This window comes from Phaseolus vulgaris, chromosome 3 (genome assembly GCF_000499845.2).
Source record: "Phaseolus vulgaris cultivar G19833 chromosome 3, P. vulgaris v2.0, whole genome shotgun sequence".
Lineage (NCBI taxonomy): Eukaryota > Viridiplantae > Streptophyta > Magnoliopsida > Fabales > Fabaceae > Phaseolus > Phaseolus vulgaris.
The window spans coordinates 2867797-2887186 of NC_023757.2; the positions used below are offsets into that span (position 1 = coordinate 2867797).

A 19390-nucleotide genomic window follows, 5' to 3' on the forward strand; every position below is an offset into this window, starting at 1 on the left:
TACATTTTGGAACATGATTTTTGCAACACGACTTGGAATAGATTTTTGGAACAATCTTTTGATGAAATGTGTTTCAACAGCAGCGATAGTGTTGACGTTGGCAGCAGTGGGGTGAGTGATGGGGTGTAGTGAGACAAAAGCAGATGAAGGCAATTCGGTCATTTCACCAAATTGTGGGGTGCAGGTTGAAAAATGGTGACTGCAGGAAGCAAAAGCCTTAATGATGAGATGTGAGATAGAGAGATATCCCACTTGAATCTTACAGTATCTTTTATCACCATTACACGAACACTTTTGATTTATCTAGTACAAAACTAACACATTGATATGACACGGACACAAAGATAGGTATAATCTCCACAATATAGGATAAAGAGACATAGATTTATATATTATATAATTATAAATTATATAAATTAACAATAAAGATGTATTTGTATAAGTATGTTTCAGTTTTGTTTGTAGTAGAAAAATATTTTTCATGGTTGGTTTCAAAAGGGGTTGTTCTTTACTTATATAATCATAATAAAAATTTATACAATAAATTTAAGTTTTTAAAAAATTAATATATTTTTCTTTTTTAAAATTATGTTACAATTGGGTTAGAATTGTTAAAAATCCAACAAATATTTTTTTGAATTTGACACTTCACTGATATGTGTTCTACAAGTATTGTTGTCCGATACGTATGTCCGACACAAACACACCATTTAAGAGGCGTGTCCGAACCTGATAGCTTTTGACAATTCTAGTTAAGATTAAATAAATAAAAAAAAATCCTCCCAACAACAAGTTGAAAGAAAAAAATAAATACAAAAGTTAATTAGTATAACTTATGATCTCCAAGTCATTTATTTAGTAAAATAACTCTAATAAGTATTTTTTTTAATCTTGTATATAGTTTATATCAATGTTTTAAAATAATTTATAATTTTTCCAAATTGATTGCTCAATGTGATATCTTTTGTATTAAGCTGTGTGTTTTAATAAATAATAATTACAACTGTTTTAAACCATTAGAATAGAAGATGATGTTTTGATGCATATTTTCAAACCATAAAAACATATTTTTAATAAATTAAAATCACTTTTACCTTATTTTAATGAATTAAAATATTTCTTTAATGGATTAAAATAGTGAAATTATTAGACTTAAAAACGTTTTAAGTGATTTTAATCAATTAATTCATGTTTTACTAGATTAAAATGTTCTTTCTTATCAACTTAGCAAATCCAATAATATTTTAATAAATTAAAATATGTTTTTCATACATTAAAACAAAACTTAATATTTAAAAGAATGTTAAAACACTTCCAAATAAATTAACTACATAACAAACGCAAGACCAAGAACTAAAAACCACTTACAACAACCATAAATTATAACTCAAACCCAAAATCTGAAATCAAATACATGATCAACATCTTTAATACTTGCATCATCAACTTAATACATTATGATTCAAAACATCAAATTTTTAAACTTTCAAAATTTTATATTAACAAATACTAATTAAGTTGAATTGTAACCTAAAAACAAAAGAATGTAAATATGTTTATTTTATTCACTAGGAGTAAAAACGAGGTGGGAGAGGCCACAAAAGACTAATTTTATTTTATTTTTCATTTTATTACATATATATTAAAAACATATTTAATTATATAAATATTTTATTAATTGATTATTAATTAATTTTTTCAACAAAATAAATTAAAATATTATTACCTTTACATGTTAAATTATTTATTTATTAATAATTTATAAAAAAATTATTTTTTACTTACATTATTAATAATTATATTTCATACTTATTTTATATAATTATAGAGTGCTATGTTAAATTTAACAATTAGTAAAAAAAAATTAAAACATTGAATTTTGAAAAAGTATGAAATTTAAAGCTTTCACATTTGAAATTGGGTAGATTGATCCATTTTGTTATATTGATATCCATTATTACACCGACAAAGGTTTCAGATTTACTTTACAATAATGAGTACTCATACTATCACCATGCCACTGCCAACCCATTAACTTCACAACACCTTCTACGCATGCCACTGCTACAATCATGGCGCGTGGCACCTTCCACAAAACTTTTCTCTCTCTTAACACTCTCAAATTTTCCAACCTCATCTTTCTCTATTAGCCGTTGAGAGTGTTTCAGTTTGGATTTACCCTCCATTTTCACAACATTCCCTGTTCAACTCTCTTCTCTCCTCACTGTTTTTAACTATTATTTTTTGTTCAGTGCCCCCATTTAAACCTTTGGCCTTTCACCGTTATCATGATTCATTAACCAAATTGATGCATCTCTTTCCCTCTCTACAACAAGCTGCCATGTTTATTCTTCTCTCACAATGGTGGACTCTCCCTCATTCTCTTCCAATTCTTCCACCACCAGCTATTAGGTACCTTTTTCACACTATACTCTCTATTTCTTCAATTTCAATCACCATTTTCAGTTTTTTTTCCATTGATCTTGCTGCCTCAATTACTCCTCACTGGAAAACCCAGAAAACAAAACTGAAAATCACTTCTTTCTTTTCCTGATTACTACCTTTGAGGCAAAAACTAGTCCATAAGGGCATAAAGTTTTCCTTTTTAACCATGGTTTAAAAGATTTTCTTTCTGGGTCTATGAGATTGTGGGGAAAATATTTTCTTTTTTTCATAATTTTTATTGATTTTGCTTACCCCAGATGAACAAAATAAATAAAAACGTGGGCTTTTACCTGTTTACTCTCTATGTGGCATAGTTTTTTTTTTTTTTTTTCACTTGTTCGTTTTCTGTGATTGCGATCCATATGTAGATACCACAATAACCTTTGCTTGTTTATTTTTCTTTCTGTGATGAGTAGTGAGAGGTGAAGCATTTATAGTTTTTGTTTAGAGAAAATGCATTGTGGGGCTACATAGAAGTGGCAACATAGTGATTTGGTGGCAAGAAATGGAGCAACCGCGGCGTTGGCACGATTTGTTCTGGTTAGGGATGTTTGTTATCCATTTGGTTGGTTTGGGTTTGGTTCTCGGGGTTTTAGGCCTCAACAGGTTCAAGCAAAAGAACAGGCTTGACATTGATAAGTACACCTACCGGTTCATGGAGAATGAGGCTGGTTTGACGGAGGATTACTGGCCGATTTACGCGGTGGCAGGAGGCATTGGAACTGCCCTTGGATGGAGTTGGTTGCTGCTGTTAGGCTCACGCGCTACCCAGATGATGAAGGTGTCTGTGCACATCCTCACCACTTACCTTGCAGTGATCAGTGTTTTGTGTTTCTGGGCTGAGCAGTTTTTCTGGGGTGTTGCCTTTGCTATTGGGGCAACCTTGCAGTTCTTGTATGTGATGTCTGTCATAGAGAGGTATGGTATTGATGAAAGTGGCCTTTGGACATGTTTTCTGTTTGAATTGATATTTATTTAAAGGTTTTAAATTGGGATCACTGTTGCTGTTTTCCGCAATCTTTGATATTGTGGAAAATTGTGGGCCTAAAACCTTGACAATTGTGGCTGCAATTGTTGCTGACTTTTCTTTAAAACCTTATTTAGTTATTGCAATGTTGTTTGTTGGTCATCCAATTTGGCGTTTTAGTGGATGTTAACATGGTTGTCAAACTCTTGATTTAATCGTTAGACTCTTACAAATTTATGATTCTAGGTAGATAAAAAGAGGTAAGTCGATATCAAACTCATTTTTGGGTAAACTTACATACACTTTGGAGTCAAAAGAGAGTCAATGAGTTTGAATCAATTGTAATTTTTGCTACCATTAATTCCTTTATAAAGTGTTTTCACTTTAGTAAGTTATGTTCTTATAAATTAATATATGATTTGGTCACTTTATAGTTTGATCCTGCTTTGTACTAATGCACTTTCACACTTTATTATTGTGGAGTGTTATTTACTTTATTATGAAGTTGAAATGTTGAATTACTCTGTATTGAGTATTTTGTTAAGCGCCTATATGTCATTAATAGACTTTTTAATATTATTTGTTATATTATATAAACTCTGCCAGTTTATTTGTTGTCATTTTACTTTGTTAGTGTAATGTTTCTTCATGTTCTTTAGACATTTTGCTTATTATTGTAAAAGTTCTGGGAGTTCATTGTTGTCATTTTAACAATAGACTTCTGTATAGTTAATTTGTTAAAATGATTTTGGGGTGGCTTGTTTCTTCATGCTTTTTCTCTTCTCCAGACTTCCATTTACTATGTTGGTTTTGCAAAAAGCTGTCAAGATGGTATGGAATCTTCCTGAAGTTATGAGAGTAGCATATGCATTTATGCTTGTTGTGCTTTTATGGATGGCCTTATGGTCATTTGGAGCTGCTGGTGTGGTGGCTTCAAGCATAGGTGATGGTGGACGCTGGTGGCTTCTTGTGGTGAGCTGGCAAGTTTTGTTCTTCATTCTATTCATACTTTTTAGGACTGGTTATTTTGTGGAGGCAGATTATACAATCTGATTAAAACTGATATTACTATGATAATTCATGAATGCAGGTCCTCTCTATAAGCTTATTTTGGACAGGAGCTGTGCTGTGCAACACTGTGCATGTCATAGTGTCTGGGACAGTGGTTCGTGTTACTATCCATGGTGGTAGAGAGGGTGCATCAGTTCCTGCTAACTCCTTAATGAAATCTTTACAGTATGCTTTAACAACATCTTTTGGCAGCATTTGTTATGGATCATTATTCACAGCTGCAATTAGGACACTGCGATGGGAGGTATTAGCTACCATTTACTTTTTTGTGAATTATCTTAAATTCATCTTTATATATGGAGGTTTTTCATTCATCAAAATTTTGATGCCTTTCAGATAAGAGGAATTCGGTCAAAGATTGGCAAGAATGAGTGTTTGCTTTGCTGTGTTGATTTCCTCTTCCATCTTGTGGAGACTCTTGTCCGATTCTTTAACAAATATGCATATGTTCAGGTTGACTTCTCTGTCTATATCAGCAATCATTCACCATGTATCATGTATTTTGTGTCATCTGTGACAACCGAGATTCTGAAAGAGTAGTTCACTATATTGAGGCTAGAAATGAAAATACAAGGACTGTAATTTTACTTCACAATTAAGGCAGTTAGAAAACCTTCTAGAGAGACCTATAAAAATAGTTTTTAGTTTTGGCTTGTTATGATAAGCTTCTTGATAAAACTTATCAAAATAAACTCATTCTAATTTATTTCCACAACTTTGATGGGTATATCTTTGACATGGCTCATGTTTGGGTAAATTTTTTCAGGAACACTTACAGAGAAGAAAATAAGAATGTCAAATAAATAAATATATATATATATATATATATATATATTCACAAGTTAGAATCTACTTATGTATCCCAGCTTGTGAAGTTAAATGTATGAGTTGATTTTAAGTTTTCTGAGGAACTCGAAATATTTTACTTTCTTATTTTCCTCCTATAAACGCTTATAGAGAAGTTTGTCTGAACAAATTTGAAGTAAGAGAGTTTTATTAACTATGCTATATTTCTAGAGGCCCCAAATGTCCTGAACTTGAAATCTGAACTAAAAGGAAACTTTTGTTTGAGGTTTTGGTGATTATTGTTGGCAGTATGTTTGTTGGAAAACTTACACTAACATGGTTTATGGTGATGTACCCTGCAGATTGCTGTTTATGGTAAAAGCTTTAACAGATCTGCTAGAGATGCATGGGAGTTATTCCAGTCAACTGGAGTTGAAGCAATTGTGGCCTATGATTGTTCAGGTGCTGTGTTGCTAATGGGGACCATTTTTGGGGGCCTGATAACTGGAACTTGCTCTGGTGTTTGGGCCTGGATTAAATGGAATGACAGGGCTTTTATGATTGGGTCAACATCTATGCTCATGGGGATGGTATTGGTAAGTTTCTTCAAAGTTTTGGGCTTTGATACATGCTGTTACTGAAATTTCTGTCATCAAAAGTTGGCCTACTGGAGCTAGGCACTAGGACCACCAAATAAGTCTTTTTTCAGTAAACATAAACAAGTTTTGATCTTTGCAAAAGTCCTTGCAAAGATTGAACTATAGGGATTCAAATCCCTCCTCCTTTAGTTTCTCCTATTTTGTTTAGCTATCATTCTACATTTAAGAGCTATAATGCAATGTATATAGATAATGAATAATGATGCATAAAATGTTAAAGCAAACTTAGGGAGTGAAAAAAATATAGATTTTATAGTTGAGATATATAGGAAGAGAGATAGAGAGAAATTATAGTTGTTAATTGGGTATTTAAACATAATGGAAAAGCAATGATTTACTGTGAGAAATAATTACCAAAAACAACAAAATAATAGCTTTAAATTTTTCTCACATATGAGCTGATTTTAGATGAAACTCACGTATATAATTCAAAGTTAATATTTTGTTTATAATTATAGCTTTTAGATTAATAATTAAAGTAAATAATTAAATAAAATCAGTGTATTTTTTACTTTAACAATTTTAAAGTAATTTTACTTTAATATATTATTATTTTAAAAATATCTTTTTTATCTGTTAAATTTTATAATAATTTTTATTTTAATTTAAAATTTATTTTAATTCTGTTATATTTTTAAAAATTATTTTTTAATCAAATTATTTTTTAAATTTTATTTTATTAATTATTTTTAAATATATTTAATATTTATAAAAAATATTTTATTATATCAATCAAATTTACTACAATATTTCTACTTATTTCCCCTTCTCCACTCTTTTCTTCAATCGAAAATATCTCACTTATTACTTTTTTTTTTCTCTTCTTTTCTTTCCTTTTCAACTCCTTTTAATCCAAACAAAGCATTATTGTAATTAATGCATACCTTCCTCCTCATCATTAGTTGTGATTATATGTTTGCTTGTTTGTTTTGAATTTTGGTAAAATTGATTTGCTAAAGCATTTTTTCCAGTAAGTACATGTTTGCATTCATTGTGAAACTCTGCCTAACTCAGCAGAAATTTCTTGTTTCGAGGAAGCACTTCTTGTGAAATCAAATCTTTGCATTGGAATGAGTGGAAAAGTTGTTTTGGGTGATGAAAATCCATATTGACTAGAGATATGATCAAATTATTATGGTATATAAGTAGAGTATAAACTTCAGTTACAGTCTAAGTCTAAGAAGTTGAGTTAAATCTTAGCTAGATTTGTTGCATTTTTTTAAAGTGGTATTAAAGATTATTCTAGCGAGATCTGTTAGATTTATCAGGTCACCCGCTATCACAATGTAAGCTGCGGCATTTCATTCTGTCGGGTTCCATGAAATGTCTGATATCTAGTATGATGGGGTGTGTTAGAGATTCAATAATAACGGTATGGTTGTAAGAATTTTTAGATTCTAAAATATGTTGATGGTGGAAAGATTTGTACACTATTATGAAATCATGAATTGAAAAGTGTGAAGTTTGGAGATATGCTTATTTGTTTGAATGTGTATTTTCAGGTTGGAATAGCTATGGTTGTGGTGGAAAGTGCTGTTACATCGATATACATATGCTATGCAGAAGATCCCTTATTGATTCAGAGATGGGACACTGAATTTTTCAACCACATGTCTGAGACACTGCACCAACGACTTCAGCATAGAAGTTCACGTGCGAGGGAAGTTTCAACCCACAATCACCTTGATTCACGTATAGGAGAACACTCTTCTATTTCAGTAATCTCATGATTCAACACTTCATCCTTTGGTTTTTAGGCTTTACCATCTTTTTCTTTCATTTTCTGGCTATAGGGTAACCCCATAACTTCATATTACATGCTCCTTTTTGTTGCCCCAAATGGGCATTTTCTACTTCTAAGAAACCAAAAAAATCAATGAATTTGTAATGTGATCTACAAAATGTACAGTTTCTTGCCAAAGGAGACCATTTCATTTTAAAGACTGAATCTTCTTCAACCTCTGAAGATGCAAAAACAATGTGTTTGTTGAAGGACAAGTGTTGGTGCTGGTAATTGTAGACTTTATACTTCATACTATTTTGATTCTATGTAAGAGATTGCATATTTGGAACTGAAAAAGACAAGTTCTGAAAAGAGGTGTATACTATTCAATGAGAAGAGAACTATAACAGTTTTATATTGTGATTATAAACCACTTACATCTTTGAATGGAAATTTGTTGCTTTTATAGTAAGTATAATTATTTTAAAAGTTATGATTTGTGAATAATTGACCATACAATGTTTTTAACAACTATTTATAATTAGATGTAATCATTAAACTTTAAAAAAAAACAATCTTTATAACATAACTAAAAGGATGAAAAATTATTCTTGATGCCTACAATATTATTTTTCAATTTGATTTAAATTAAATATGTTGGGTCATACAAAAGGAGATTTTGTATACTTGAGAAGTAAATAAAATTAATAAAATTAGAATTACCAAAATTCTTATTTTTTTATTCAAAAAAACCCTGAATAGGTGATGGAGTTTGGGCCTTTTCATCCTATTGGGTTGAGTCCTAACAATTGATATTTTGATATAACTAATTGTGAATTTCTTGAATGGCTGCTTCTTGTGCCACCTTCATGATCTTATTTCAAAAATACCCTTCTCAATATTTCGGATTACATGATCCAGAAGTCTTTTTCTAGATTCAGAATTAGCTTTCGGATTATGTAATTCGGAAGTCTTTTGTGATTAACTTCCGAATTACATAATTCAGAAGTCTTTTCTATACATAAGATTAGCTTTCGGATTATGTAATCCGGAAGTCTTTTTTTCAGATGTGTTATTAGCTTCCGGATTACATAATCTGGAAGATTTTTCTAAATATGAAATTGACTTCCAGATTATGTAATTCAGAATTTATCCGGATTACATAATCCATAGGCTTATTATTTCAAATCCAAGGGGTGAAATAAAAGGATAAAATAGTATTTTCATATTTAGTATGGGATGGCACAAGAAAGTATGGAGGTGTAGGAAGAAAGAGTCTTCTTGAATTCGTCTTGAGATACTTTTATGGACACAAGATTTTACTTCTATAACGTAAAGAATATTCATGCTAAATTTTGGATTAGAGTGTATGATTTTTAATACATGTATAATAAAGGATTAATAAGGAAGTTTGAAGTCACATTATTTATATATTAGATTTTTTTTTGTATTTTTTGTTTTTTAATTAAAAATCATTAACACTATTAAGCTATTAGATACTTTATTTGATGAAACTAACTAATTAGATGTATTTAAGATTCATGTTATATGATCTAAAATTTTAAAACTAAAAGAAATAAAGTTTTGATACTAAATCAAACTAAAGCATGGCTAGACATTAATCAAGATAAATAATTTTTAAAACCTAATGTTTGTAACAAAAATATATCAAATGTTAAATTTTTAAGCCAGAGAGTTGAAAGATACTTTTTATACATATGTACATAGATGCTACTAGAATAAGAACTGTAAAATAAGAAGGTGCATAGTAGTAATAGGATGATTCGCAAGAATAAAATTGTGTAAAATATGTAAAATATTTAATGATAAATAAAGTGACATGTTTATATTAATTTATTCAAGGTACAAATAAAGTTACATTTACATATATGAATTTTGGAATAAAAGAGGATGTTACATGGATTTTTATAAATCTCTCTAATAAAGACTTTGTACAAATTAATTATTTTTAAAAGTCTTATTGGATGGACTTTATCAATGAATGGATATTTGAGTGCACATTTTATAGTCTAAAATTTTGTAAACTCTTGTACTATGATTTTTCATTTTAAAAGTTGAAGCATTTTTTTTGGGTGGGAAACTCTCTCTAGGTACTTGAATAAAATTTTAATTAGAGTTTCAAATTCAAAATAATTTTAACTTATCATTCTCTCTTTATTGTGGTGCCTTTAACTTATCAATCAAGTTTGACTGTGGTTTCTTTATTTATTATATCTTTTCATATTTTCTATTTTCTTAATACTTTTGTGAAAATCATTGGAAACGATTCTTTGTCAAGGTTATTTTTTTTATCACATTCTCCTAATTTGTTATTAGGTGTTCATCAACCATTAATTATAATATAATTAATTTCTAAAGCAATGTGAATCATGTTTTATTGTTTTAGTGTAATCAACTTTTTCTTAAATATGTGTAATTAGCAATTTTTGTAATTGACACTAAATAATAGGAAACAAAGAAGAAAGGAGTAGCTTGAAACCCATCAAACTCATTTGGGAGGCTCCAATTTTTGGCCAAACAGATGAGACAATAATGTCAAATTAAAGGTAAGACACATGTGAAGGAAAGCATGAAAAGCATGACCAAATATAAAAAGCATATTCTCAATTTTTTGAACCAATGAGAGAATTTCTTTTATTTATTTTATTTGAATTTTGAAATTAAATTTTTTTCTCTAAGGACTTTGTAACTTTGTTCAACTAGCACTAGGTTAGATTTGCATTTCATTTTTGGAAACATTTTGAATTTCATCTAGGTTTACCTTGAGTGACACCTTTGGTTATAAATAGTCACTCATTTTCATTATAAACAACTTTTGTTGATAATGAATGAAAGTTTTTATAATGAATGAAAGTTTAACACTTAGAGCATTCCTAAGTGTCTTTGAGAAAGTGGAAGTTCTTTATTGTTTCAGTCTTATCTTGTTTCATAGGATCAAGTTATGGCTTAACTCAACACTTATTTGAAGCAACTTCAACTGGCGTGAATTCCTCCATCAATTCATAAGTTTCTTTCTTCCATCATTTTATTTTGTTTTTTCTTTATGTTGATTCATACTTGTTATAATCTCTCCATGATTTATTTTTTTGTCTTGTTTCATTTATATGTTCATGTTCTTCTCTTAGAAGTAAACTTTTACACTTGTATAATCCAATGGATTAAACTTATGTCAATGACAAGCTTCTAAGAATTTTCATCTTATCTAGTTTTTTTTCTTGTTCTTGTTATAGTTTTATATACAAACTTTTACACTTATATAGTAATTATGGATTAAATTTATGTTCAATGTTAAAGATATTTTGAGATTTATGGTTAGACACTAATCAAGATAAATAATTTTTAATGTTTGTAATGAAGACATATCAAATGTTAAATTTTTAAGATAGAAAGTTGAAAGATACTTTCAAATCTTGGATTGTTTAACACATAAGGTTATAATTAGGCTAAGAGTATAACACTCTAAAACTTATTTTGGATTGGACTTGACGACGATGATGGTCTCATCCTCAATCAATAACTTTGTAGTCATATGGTGCATGAAAATATGACTCGAAACTTATTTAAATTTTGTTGTTAGAAAATCATCAAATGTCAATTTTTCTTAATGGTGCCAAAAGTGGTAAGAGATGTGTGTTAGAAAACAAGGCTAAATCATTAACCAGGAGAGGGGTGAATAGGGTGAATAGGTTCTTTGAGATCTTTCTATTTATAATATATTCTTTTGAAAATAGTTTTTTTCAAACACTTGATGATAGAGTAGGTTTTATTGTAATTTAAATGAACACCAAAATACATGATGAAAGAGATTGCATAATATATTTCTTGTTTTACACATCAAAAAGTAGTAGAAACCTTTTGCAAAAAGCTACTGCAAACACATCAATACAAGGTGAATAGAAATCAACAAAAGAAACTAAAAAGATATTTCTTGTTTGTGATGAATATTGATGATTAAACTATTCAAGATTAAGAAAAATATTGAATACACAACTCTCACAAGTGTTTTTGAAGGAATTCTTAGAACGTTCTTGGAGTTGTTTTCTCTTAAGAACTTTTAGAAAAATATAACATATCAATACCTAATCAATTATATAGAATGACAATTATTATATGTGAAACCATGATTTTGAAATAAATTGTGTTGATTAAATAATAATAAATTAATATTAATAATAACTCACTATCAACCTTATAATAATTGATTATTACACAATATAATCAATTAAAATATTCTTAAAACACTTTGTAAGACTTTTTATTTTATTGAACTTAAATTCATTCCTTTCTTATATGCAGCACACACACAATTAAGGAATGTAATTTTATACACAATACAAGATCTTCAATGACATCAAGGTCATCAAACATCTTCAATGTTTCAACTTGTTTGATCTTGATAAAAAAAAATTCCCCTATTTTTTATGCAATCCTTAAGAGCATGATAAAAGCTTAATCAAATGAAAAGATGTTATAGAAGAGAAAATCCATGGAAGAAGAACATTGAAAGGTTGCAAAAAGCATTGATTCCATGGTGATTCATTTTCACAACTCAAGAAAACAACATGTAAACACCACTTTCAAGATCATCCTCAAAGGATAATTTGTCAATCAATAATGTATTCATTATGCACGTAAATAAGATAAATTGAGAAACTTAATTTCTTCATAGAAGATCGAATTAAAAAAAATAGAGAAAAAATAATTAAAACTGTTTCTTTCTTTAATGTTTAACACTTTTACTTACATAGTTAGCGATTAATAGGCTTAAGAAGTGTTATTTTAGGGAAAACTTGGTAAGTATGAAAAAAGTAGGTATTTTATGTTTAAAATTGATTGGTTATTGACCAAAGACACTAATCCTACTATGAATAACATTATTTTAATAATTAAAAAACATAAAATGATGTTGAAAAAATATAATATTATAATTTCATGATACTAAAATTTGAAATAAAACATAAATTTATATCTTCTTCGTAACATTTAAACTTTATATAAAAATGTAAATAAAATAATTTATTATCCATGATATATGAAAGTATTGCATCTAAATAGGTATTTAGGGTTTAAGGTGGAGAAACAGAGAAAGTTGTTTTAGCTTCATGAATGGAAAATGGCATGGAAAGAAAACAAAAGAATTGGAATGCGTAATGCGAATAGAGACAAAGAAAGAAAACAGAGAGAGAGAGAGAGAGAGATGAGAGTAGGAATGTGTCATAACGCATTCCAATTTGGGCCTCACCTAGTCTACTGCTCTGTTCTGCTCTGTTCTGCTCTGTTTCGGTCTGTTCCTGACACACTGCAACTACACCCTCCAATACTCTGTTTTTCTTCCAACAAAGACCATTTTCCTTTTCTTGGCTCACCCTTTGGCCTTTTCAACAACTTCATTCTTGTGTAAAATGTCTAATTTTGATTAAGTGTATAACTATACAAATATCATTGCTTTAGTGAAATCACATCATTATCCATATGATAAAATATACAATTAAAATGTGAATTCACTATCTTGAAATCTACATTATACACAAGAAAAATTATCTATATAAATTAATTGTTAGAAATCTCACGTTAATTAGAACTAATAATATATAAATAAATATAAATTTAATTTAAAATTTAATTTTTAAAAGTAATTTAAATTTTATTATAAATTGTTAAGTTAGACTTGAAATATAATTTTTAAAATAATTTAGAATATATCATAAATTATTTGACTTAAATGACCATCAAACTATTGTCAAATCCTTCAAAAGTATGTGATTATAAAATATTTTAACACTAATTTTATTTACCTAATATTTATATAAATTATTATTTTATTATAGTATAATATAATATTTTATTTTAAAATATAGTTATAAAATATTTATTTTTAATATTAATGTGTTAAACAAATTTTATTATAATAAAGCCATCACTAATTTTTGAAAGTGGTGCAACAACATCTTGAACTATGCAAAAAAAAGAGATTGATGTGACCTTTGATGTTGAACAAAATATTATCACTTATAATTATAATACACACAAACTATTTTTAGGTAAGTTTTTCCACGTGTCAGCTTCAGATAAACTTTTTAAAAAATACAAACTAAAATCACAAAACTTACGTGGATTCTTTAATTGACACGTGGTTCACTCCTCCACAAGAATCTACCTCTAGTCTAATGTCTTAAATAAATTTTTTATTATATTATTGAATTATTCAATAAAAAAACATCTATGTAATTACAATTAAGAATTATACAACACTTTTTTAAAATATTTTTCAAAAAGAATTTCAATCTAATGAAAAACTCAATTACTTATACATCACATACTTTTGTATAATCATTTAAAAAGATAAAGATATAAAAGGAAAGGAAATATATCCTTAGGTGACAAATATTTGGCAAAAAGAATTACAGTAAAAACTTGCAGTATATTCAAACTCTTATTGCTCTTGAAAATAATTTTTTAGTAAAGTGTAAAAAAAAACTCCGACACTTCTCTTTAAATGACGTATTCGTGTCGAATATATGTATCAGTGTCGATACTTGTACGATATTTGTAAGATATTTATCGGGGTGAAGTATTCAATTCAAAAAATATTTGTTAGATTTTTGAAAATTCTAGCACGGTTTTATAACACAATTTTAAAAAATATAAATACAATAATTTTTTAAAACCTCAAATTTATTATATAAATTTTTATTATAATTATAAAAATAAGGAACAAATTCTTTTGAATCAGACATAAAAAAATATCTTCTTACTTCTTAAATAATCTGAAACCTACTTTTGCACATAAATATTTATTTTTAATTTATATAATTCAAAATTATATAATATATAGATTTGTATTTCCGTGTTTATATCCGTGTCGTATCCGTATTGTGCTACATAGAATAGAATACTAACTTCTAAAGCGAAAAATATTTTAAATACAATTTCTAATGAAATTCTCTCTCAAACTTAAAATCAAAAAATATAATTAATTATTTAAAAAAGAAATTTATCAGTTTCCTAAATATAATCCATTATTTTTTTATCAACATAATTAATCATCACCTGTAAACAAAGTAAACTCCAATTTTAGTTCAATTAAAAATAATATATTATGAACTTAACGTAATCGATTATATATTTATAAAAAATAAAAAATCAACTTTTAAATCATGTTTGTACATAAGGATCTTAAAGATTGTTTCATACTAGAAAATTATTTTAAAATAATGAACATTAAAGAGTAAAACCATGAACAACGCAGACATTATTAAGAGATCATCCCAACATAAGTCTCAATAATCTTATAATTAAACTTGTTTGTATAACAATAAATTATTATTCGAATAAAATTTTTAAAAAAAATACTTTTTATAAAATGTAACCATAATATACAACACATAAATATATACAACACACAAACACACATAATTATATATATATATATGAGAAATATACTAAATAAAAATGAATTGAATGAATAAAAATAGATAAAAATAAATAAAAACAAAATCTAGACAGGCGATGGAAGAAAAAACGTATAATAAGTATAATAAGTCTTACCACTTAATGATAAATGCTGTAATAATTTAAATTTTAATAAAAATATTATTATAATAATGAAGTTAGTGTAAAATAAATTAATGTAATAATAATTAATATTAATTATTCACTCAAAATATTAAAGACTAATTTATTTTGTTATAAAAAATGTTTTATAAATTGACATAATAATATAATTTTATTATTTGAAATTATAATTATTAATAATAAAAGTAAAATTTGCATTTTTTTATTTAAGAACATGAAATAATTGAAACAGATATATAAATTATAAATGAGAAATGTAATTCTTTTTTTATAAATAATTTAAATTTAAAAATACACTACAACAAAATCATGAAATAGAAACCAATTTTTAGTTACAATAATAACTAAATTAGAGACCATTTTATAAACTAAAAAAAATTATATTGTTAAATAGTTTCTAAATTGGTATCTAAGGTTTTTGCTACTAAATTTAAAAACTAAATAATTGGTAGTTAAAATTTGGTTGTTAATTAGATATCAATTTAAAAAATATTTAATAATAATAAAAACTAATTTAAAAATTAATTTTTTTTAGTTTTTAAGATGATTTTTAATTTAATTACTATTATAATTAATTATTTTAATATCTAAAATTTGATTTCTATTCCCTCATATTTTCTTTTCTTTATAGTGATATATACGACAAATGGATAATAATAACTATATATCGATTCTTTTTCTATCAGTTATAAAAACAAAATTGTGTTTAAATTAAAAAAACATGTGTTATACGACACAAGTCTAATTTTATTAAAATATTTTAAGAAATAAGATTTTTAAAAAAATCAAGTGAAATGATTCATAAACAATCTCCTTATTGTGGTTTTGGAATAGACACTAATATTCTATTTAATTAATATTTTATTTAAAAAAATCATACTTTATATAAAATATATCGAACTTTTTAAATTATTCTATTTTCTATTTTTTAAAAGGGAAGGCCAGAATTCAAGTTTGGGAAATCAGTATTAGAATGATTTTTTGTTAATTTAGAAAAATAAATATTTATATTATTAAAAAATAATAAATATGAAATAATTGTATAAATTTGTTGAATTGTACTTGTGATTAATCTCATCATCACTGTCCTATCATCTACACTCTTTCCCAAACTTTTTGATTCCATCTCTGCCAAAACTCTTCACAGTCAGATTTCAGATAATCTCAGAGCAGCTCAACCCTAGCTACAAAGACAGAGATTCAAGAGGATTATGGTACAATATTTAATATTATCAATAATCTAAAATACCTTTATTTACTATTTTTAAATTTAATTATACTCCATATTATAATATAAAAATATCATAGCTACTCTAAGGTTTAATAAAACTTTAGCACAATAAAACATCAAGAATTTGGAACAAAACTAAGAAAATATAAGAAAGAAAAAGGAGTAATACAATCTACCTGTGGGGCTACAATTACTTTTAAATTGTTTTAAAAAATAATTAAACTAGTAATGTCGTCTATTTTATTCAATTTATATTAATATGCTAACTAAAAATCAGGCATGATGATTTATTTTAAATAAAATAAAATACATAAGTGTTATTTTATAAAAAAACATAAAAATAGTATACATTTGTATATGAAAATAATTAATATCTGTTTAAAAATTATAAAAAATAACACTGTTTTTCATTAAAAATATAAAAAAAAAATTGTTTATTTTCTAGTTTAAAGGAAATAACAATTTCAAGTTATAGAAAAATTTAAGATGAGGGTTTTACTCAAGAAGTAAGGAGTGTGAGCTTTAATTCCTATGAGTACATCACACATAGAGAGCCATGTGCTAGAGAGGTAGGAAGAAAATGCTCATTAATGAAGATCTCAACAACATTGTGGTTAATCTAGTGTAAAACATGTATTTCTAAGTTAAAATTTTGCATAAACAATTTAATTTGTTGCTTATGATTTTTGTAGGAATCTTTTCAAACTTTTAACCTATAAAACTTTTTATAGTGAAAATATTTGGATCGTGAAGATTAGAAAGAGATGATTTATTAAAATCATCATTTGTCGATAGAAAACATTAAATGATCTAAGAGCTAAAAACAATCTAATATATGATAATGTTGTATTAGATTCAAAACTTTGTAAAAACCAAATAGATGAAGAGAAACTAATTCTTTTCAATAACATTTTAGTTTTTACAATTAATAGTTTTATCTGTTTTTAGTTTATTTCAGTTGAACTTTTTGTTTATTTAAGTTCTTTGTGTTGAAATAAAAAGTTTAGTTTAGTTCGAGTGGGGATAAATTGAACTTTAAAAGATTTTCGCAGAACCTTTATCACTTAAAAAATAAAAATTGAATTGTTGTTTAACAAAAACAATATATTAAAGACAACAATAGAGGAGTTGTTAAAACTTGAAAACAAATGATTTCTGAAAGACAACTAATTTTAGTTATGTTCCAAAAATATTAGAAAGACAATTCACACAAGTTCAACAACAACACATAAAAGCAATTCACACAAGTTCAACAATACATAAAAGTAATTATTCTAGATATATGCAAAATTATATCAAAAATCTTGTTTAAGAAAATAGAGTATTATAGAAAATAGTTGGTTTTAATATTGACTGACAACAACAGATAAAATACATTAAATTCTTTTTTAAAAACAATTGATGTAAATTTTGTCAATAAGAGAAAATTTTAACTGGTCTTTCTTGAAAAACAATTGGTTCAAAATACAAAAACAACATATATGCAACATATTAAAGCACAAAAAAATTAAGAACCAAAAACATAAGTATTTTTATACTGGTTCACTTTTTTTTCAAGAAGAGCTACATCCAGTTACCACTTCACACTAAAGTGGTTTTCACTAAAACAAACAATCATTTACAAAAAGCACACAAGAAGACAGTTCTTGAACCCTACAAGAACTCTACCCTTTTAACATTCTATTACACATTACAGCACCCAAGAAACCCTATCTTGAGTGTAATATAATGCAAAAATATTAAAAACAAGTACAAAGAAACGAAAACACTTGATACAGAAAACAAATAAACACAACAGGGTTTCTAGTTTTCCAAAACACTGAAGAACCCTCACCAAGCAAGATGAAGATCTAAATCCTCCAAGAAAATAAAAAAAGATCTTTGGAAAATTTGTAAAAAACTATTTTGAACACACTCTCACAGGTTTGAAAATGCAAAATGATCTCTGTTATTTTTTTTGAAAGCTAAAAGATTATTTTTATAGATTCAGATACGCTTACAACAGTTTCTAGAAAACAATTTAAAAAAACAATATGTCATTGCTCAAATGCACCAATTGATTTCACTTAAAGTGAGCTAACTAGAGTAGAAACAATTTTTCTAAAAAGTTAAAACCTTGGAATGAAAATTAACCATTTTAAACATATCAAAATACCATTTTAACATATTGTAAAAATTTCTAAAAGCTTCTTAAGTGTTTTTAATCAATTGATTATTGAAAATAATAGGTTCAAAGCATTCAATTAATTGATTAATGAAAAGAACAAATTAAAACTTTAACTTTTCATTAAACCTTTTTTGAAACAGTTTCAAAAACTTGTTAATCATTTTAAACCCTTTTTTCTTGGATCTATCATCTCATAAATGACTAACTGGTTCACCACCTCTCTAGGGGAGAGTTTGTCCACGAATTTGAAAGATCTGCACTACAAGGAGATAAGTCACTTACATCGAAACTATGACCCACATTATAATAATTAGGAAAATTTAATTTATATTCGTTGTCCTTTTTCCATTGTATGATTTGGAAAGAATCATCTCCCCTATCCCATAGTTTAGACTTTCTCTTATTAAGAAATTTATCATTTCTTAAATGAACTCATACCCAATCTCTTGGTTGAACAATGACTTCTTTTCTTCCATTACTTGTTGACTTTACATATTGAGTGATGCAACATATTTTCTATTATACAATGACAACACTTTCCATATGCATTATTTCCAATTTTAACTTATTTCCTTTTAATAGTAATAAATTTAGTTCATTGTACATATTTGCTTTAATTTTATATTTTTAACTCATCTCACCTTTGCTCATTGTTTTGGACATAACTTTTTTTTTAGATATTATTTTTTGCATATTCTAATTGCATTGGATTCTACATTTACAAGGCTTCAAAATAGACATATGG

The 19390-nt window shown here is 26.8% G+C and overlaps 1 protein-coding gene across 1 annotated transcript; it reads left to right on the forward strand.

Annotated features, from left to right (window-relative positions):
- Window positions 1-1976: 1976 nt before the first annotated feature.
- LOC137806258 (uncharacterized) lies at window positions 1977-8123 on the forward strand. Its single transcript, XM_068606264.1, has 7 exons — window positions 1977-2412; window positions 2862-3363; window positions 4201-4384; window positions 4503-4727; window positions 4820-4936; window positions 5632-5865; window positions 7431-8123. Exons 2-7 carry the CDS (start codon window positions 2951-2953, stop codon window positions 7656-7658), a joined length of 1401 nt encoding a protein of 466 aa, XP_068462365.1. The 5' UTR covers window positions 1977-2412; window positions 2862-2950; the 3' UTR covers window positions 7659-8123.
- The last annotated feature ends 11267 nt before the right edge of the window (window positions 8124-19390 follow it).

Coding starts and splice junctions, on each gene's coding strand:
- LOC137806258 (XM_068606264.1), top strand. CDS start 2,951: ATGGAGCAACCGCGGCGTTGGCACGATTTGTTCTGGTTAGGGATGTTT. Junction 4,728..4,819: donor TTAGGACACTGCGATGGGAG/GTATTAGCTACC, acceptor GATGCCTTTCAG/ATAAGAGGAATTCGGTCAAA. Junction 4,937..5,631: donor ACAAATATGCATATGTTCAG/GTTGACTTCTCT, acceptor TGTACCCTGCAG/ATTGCTGTTTATGGTAAAAG.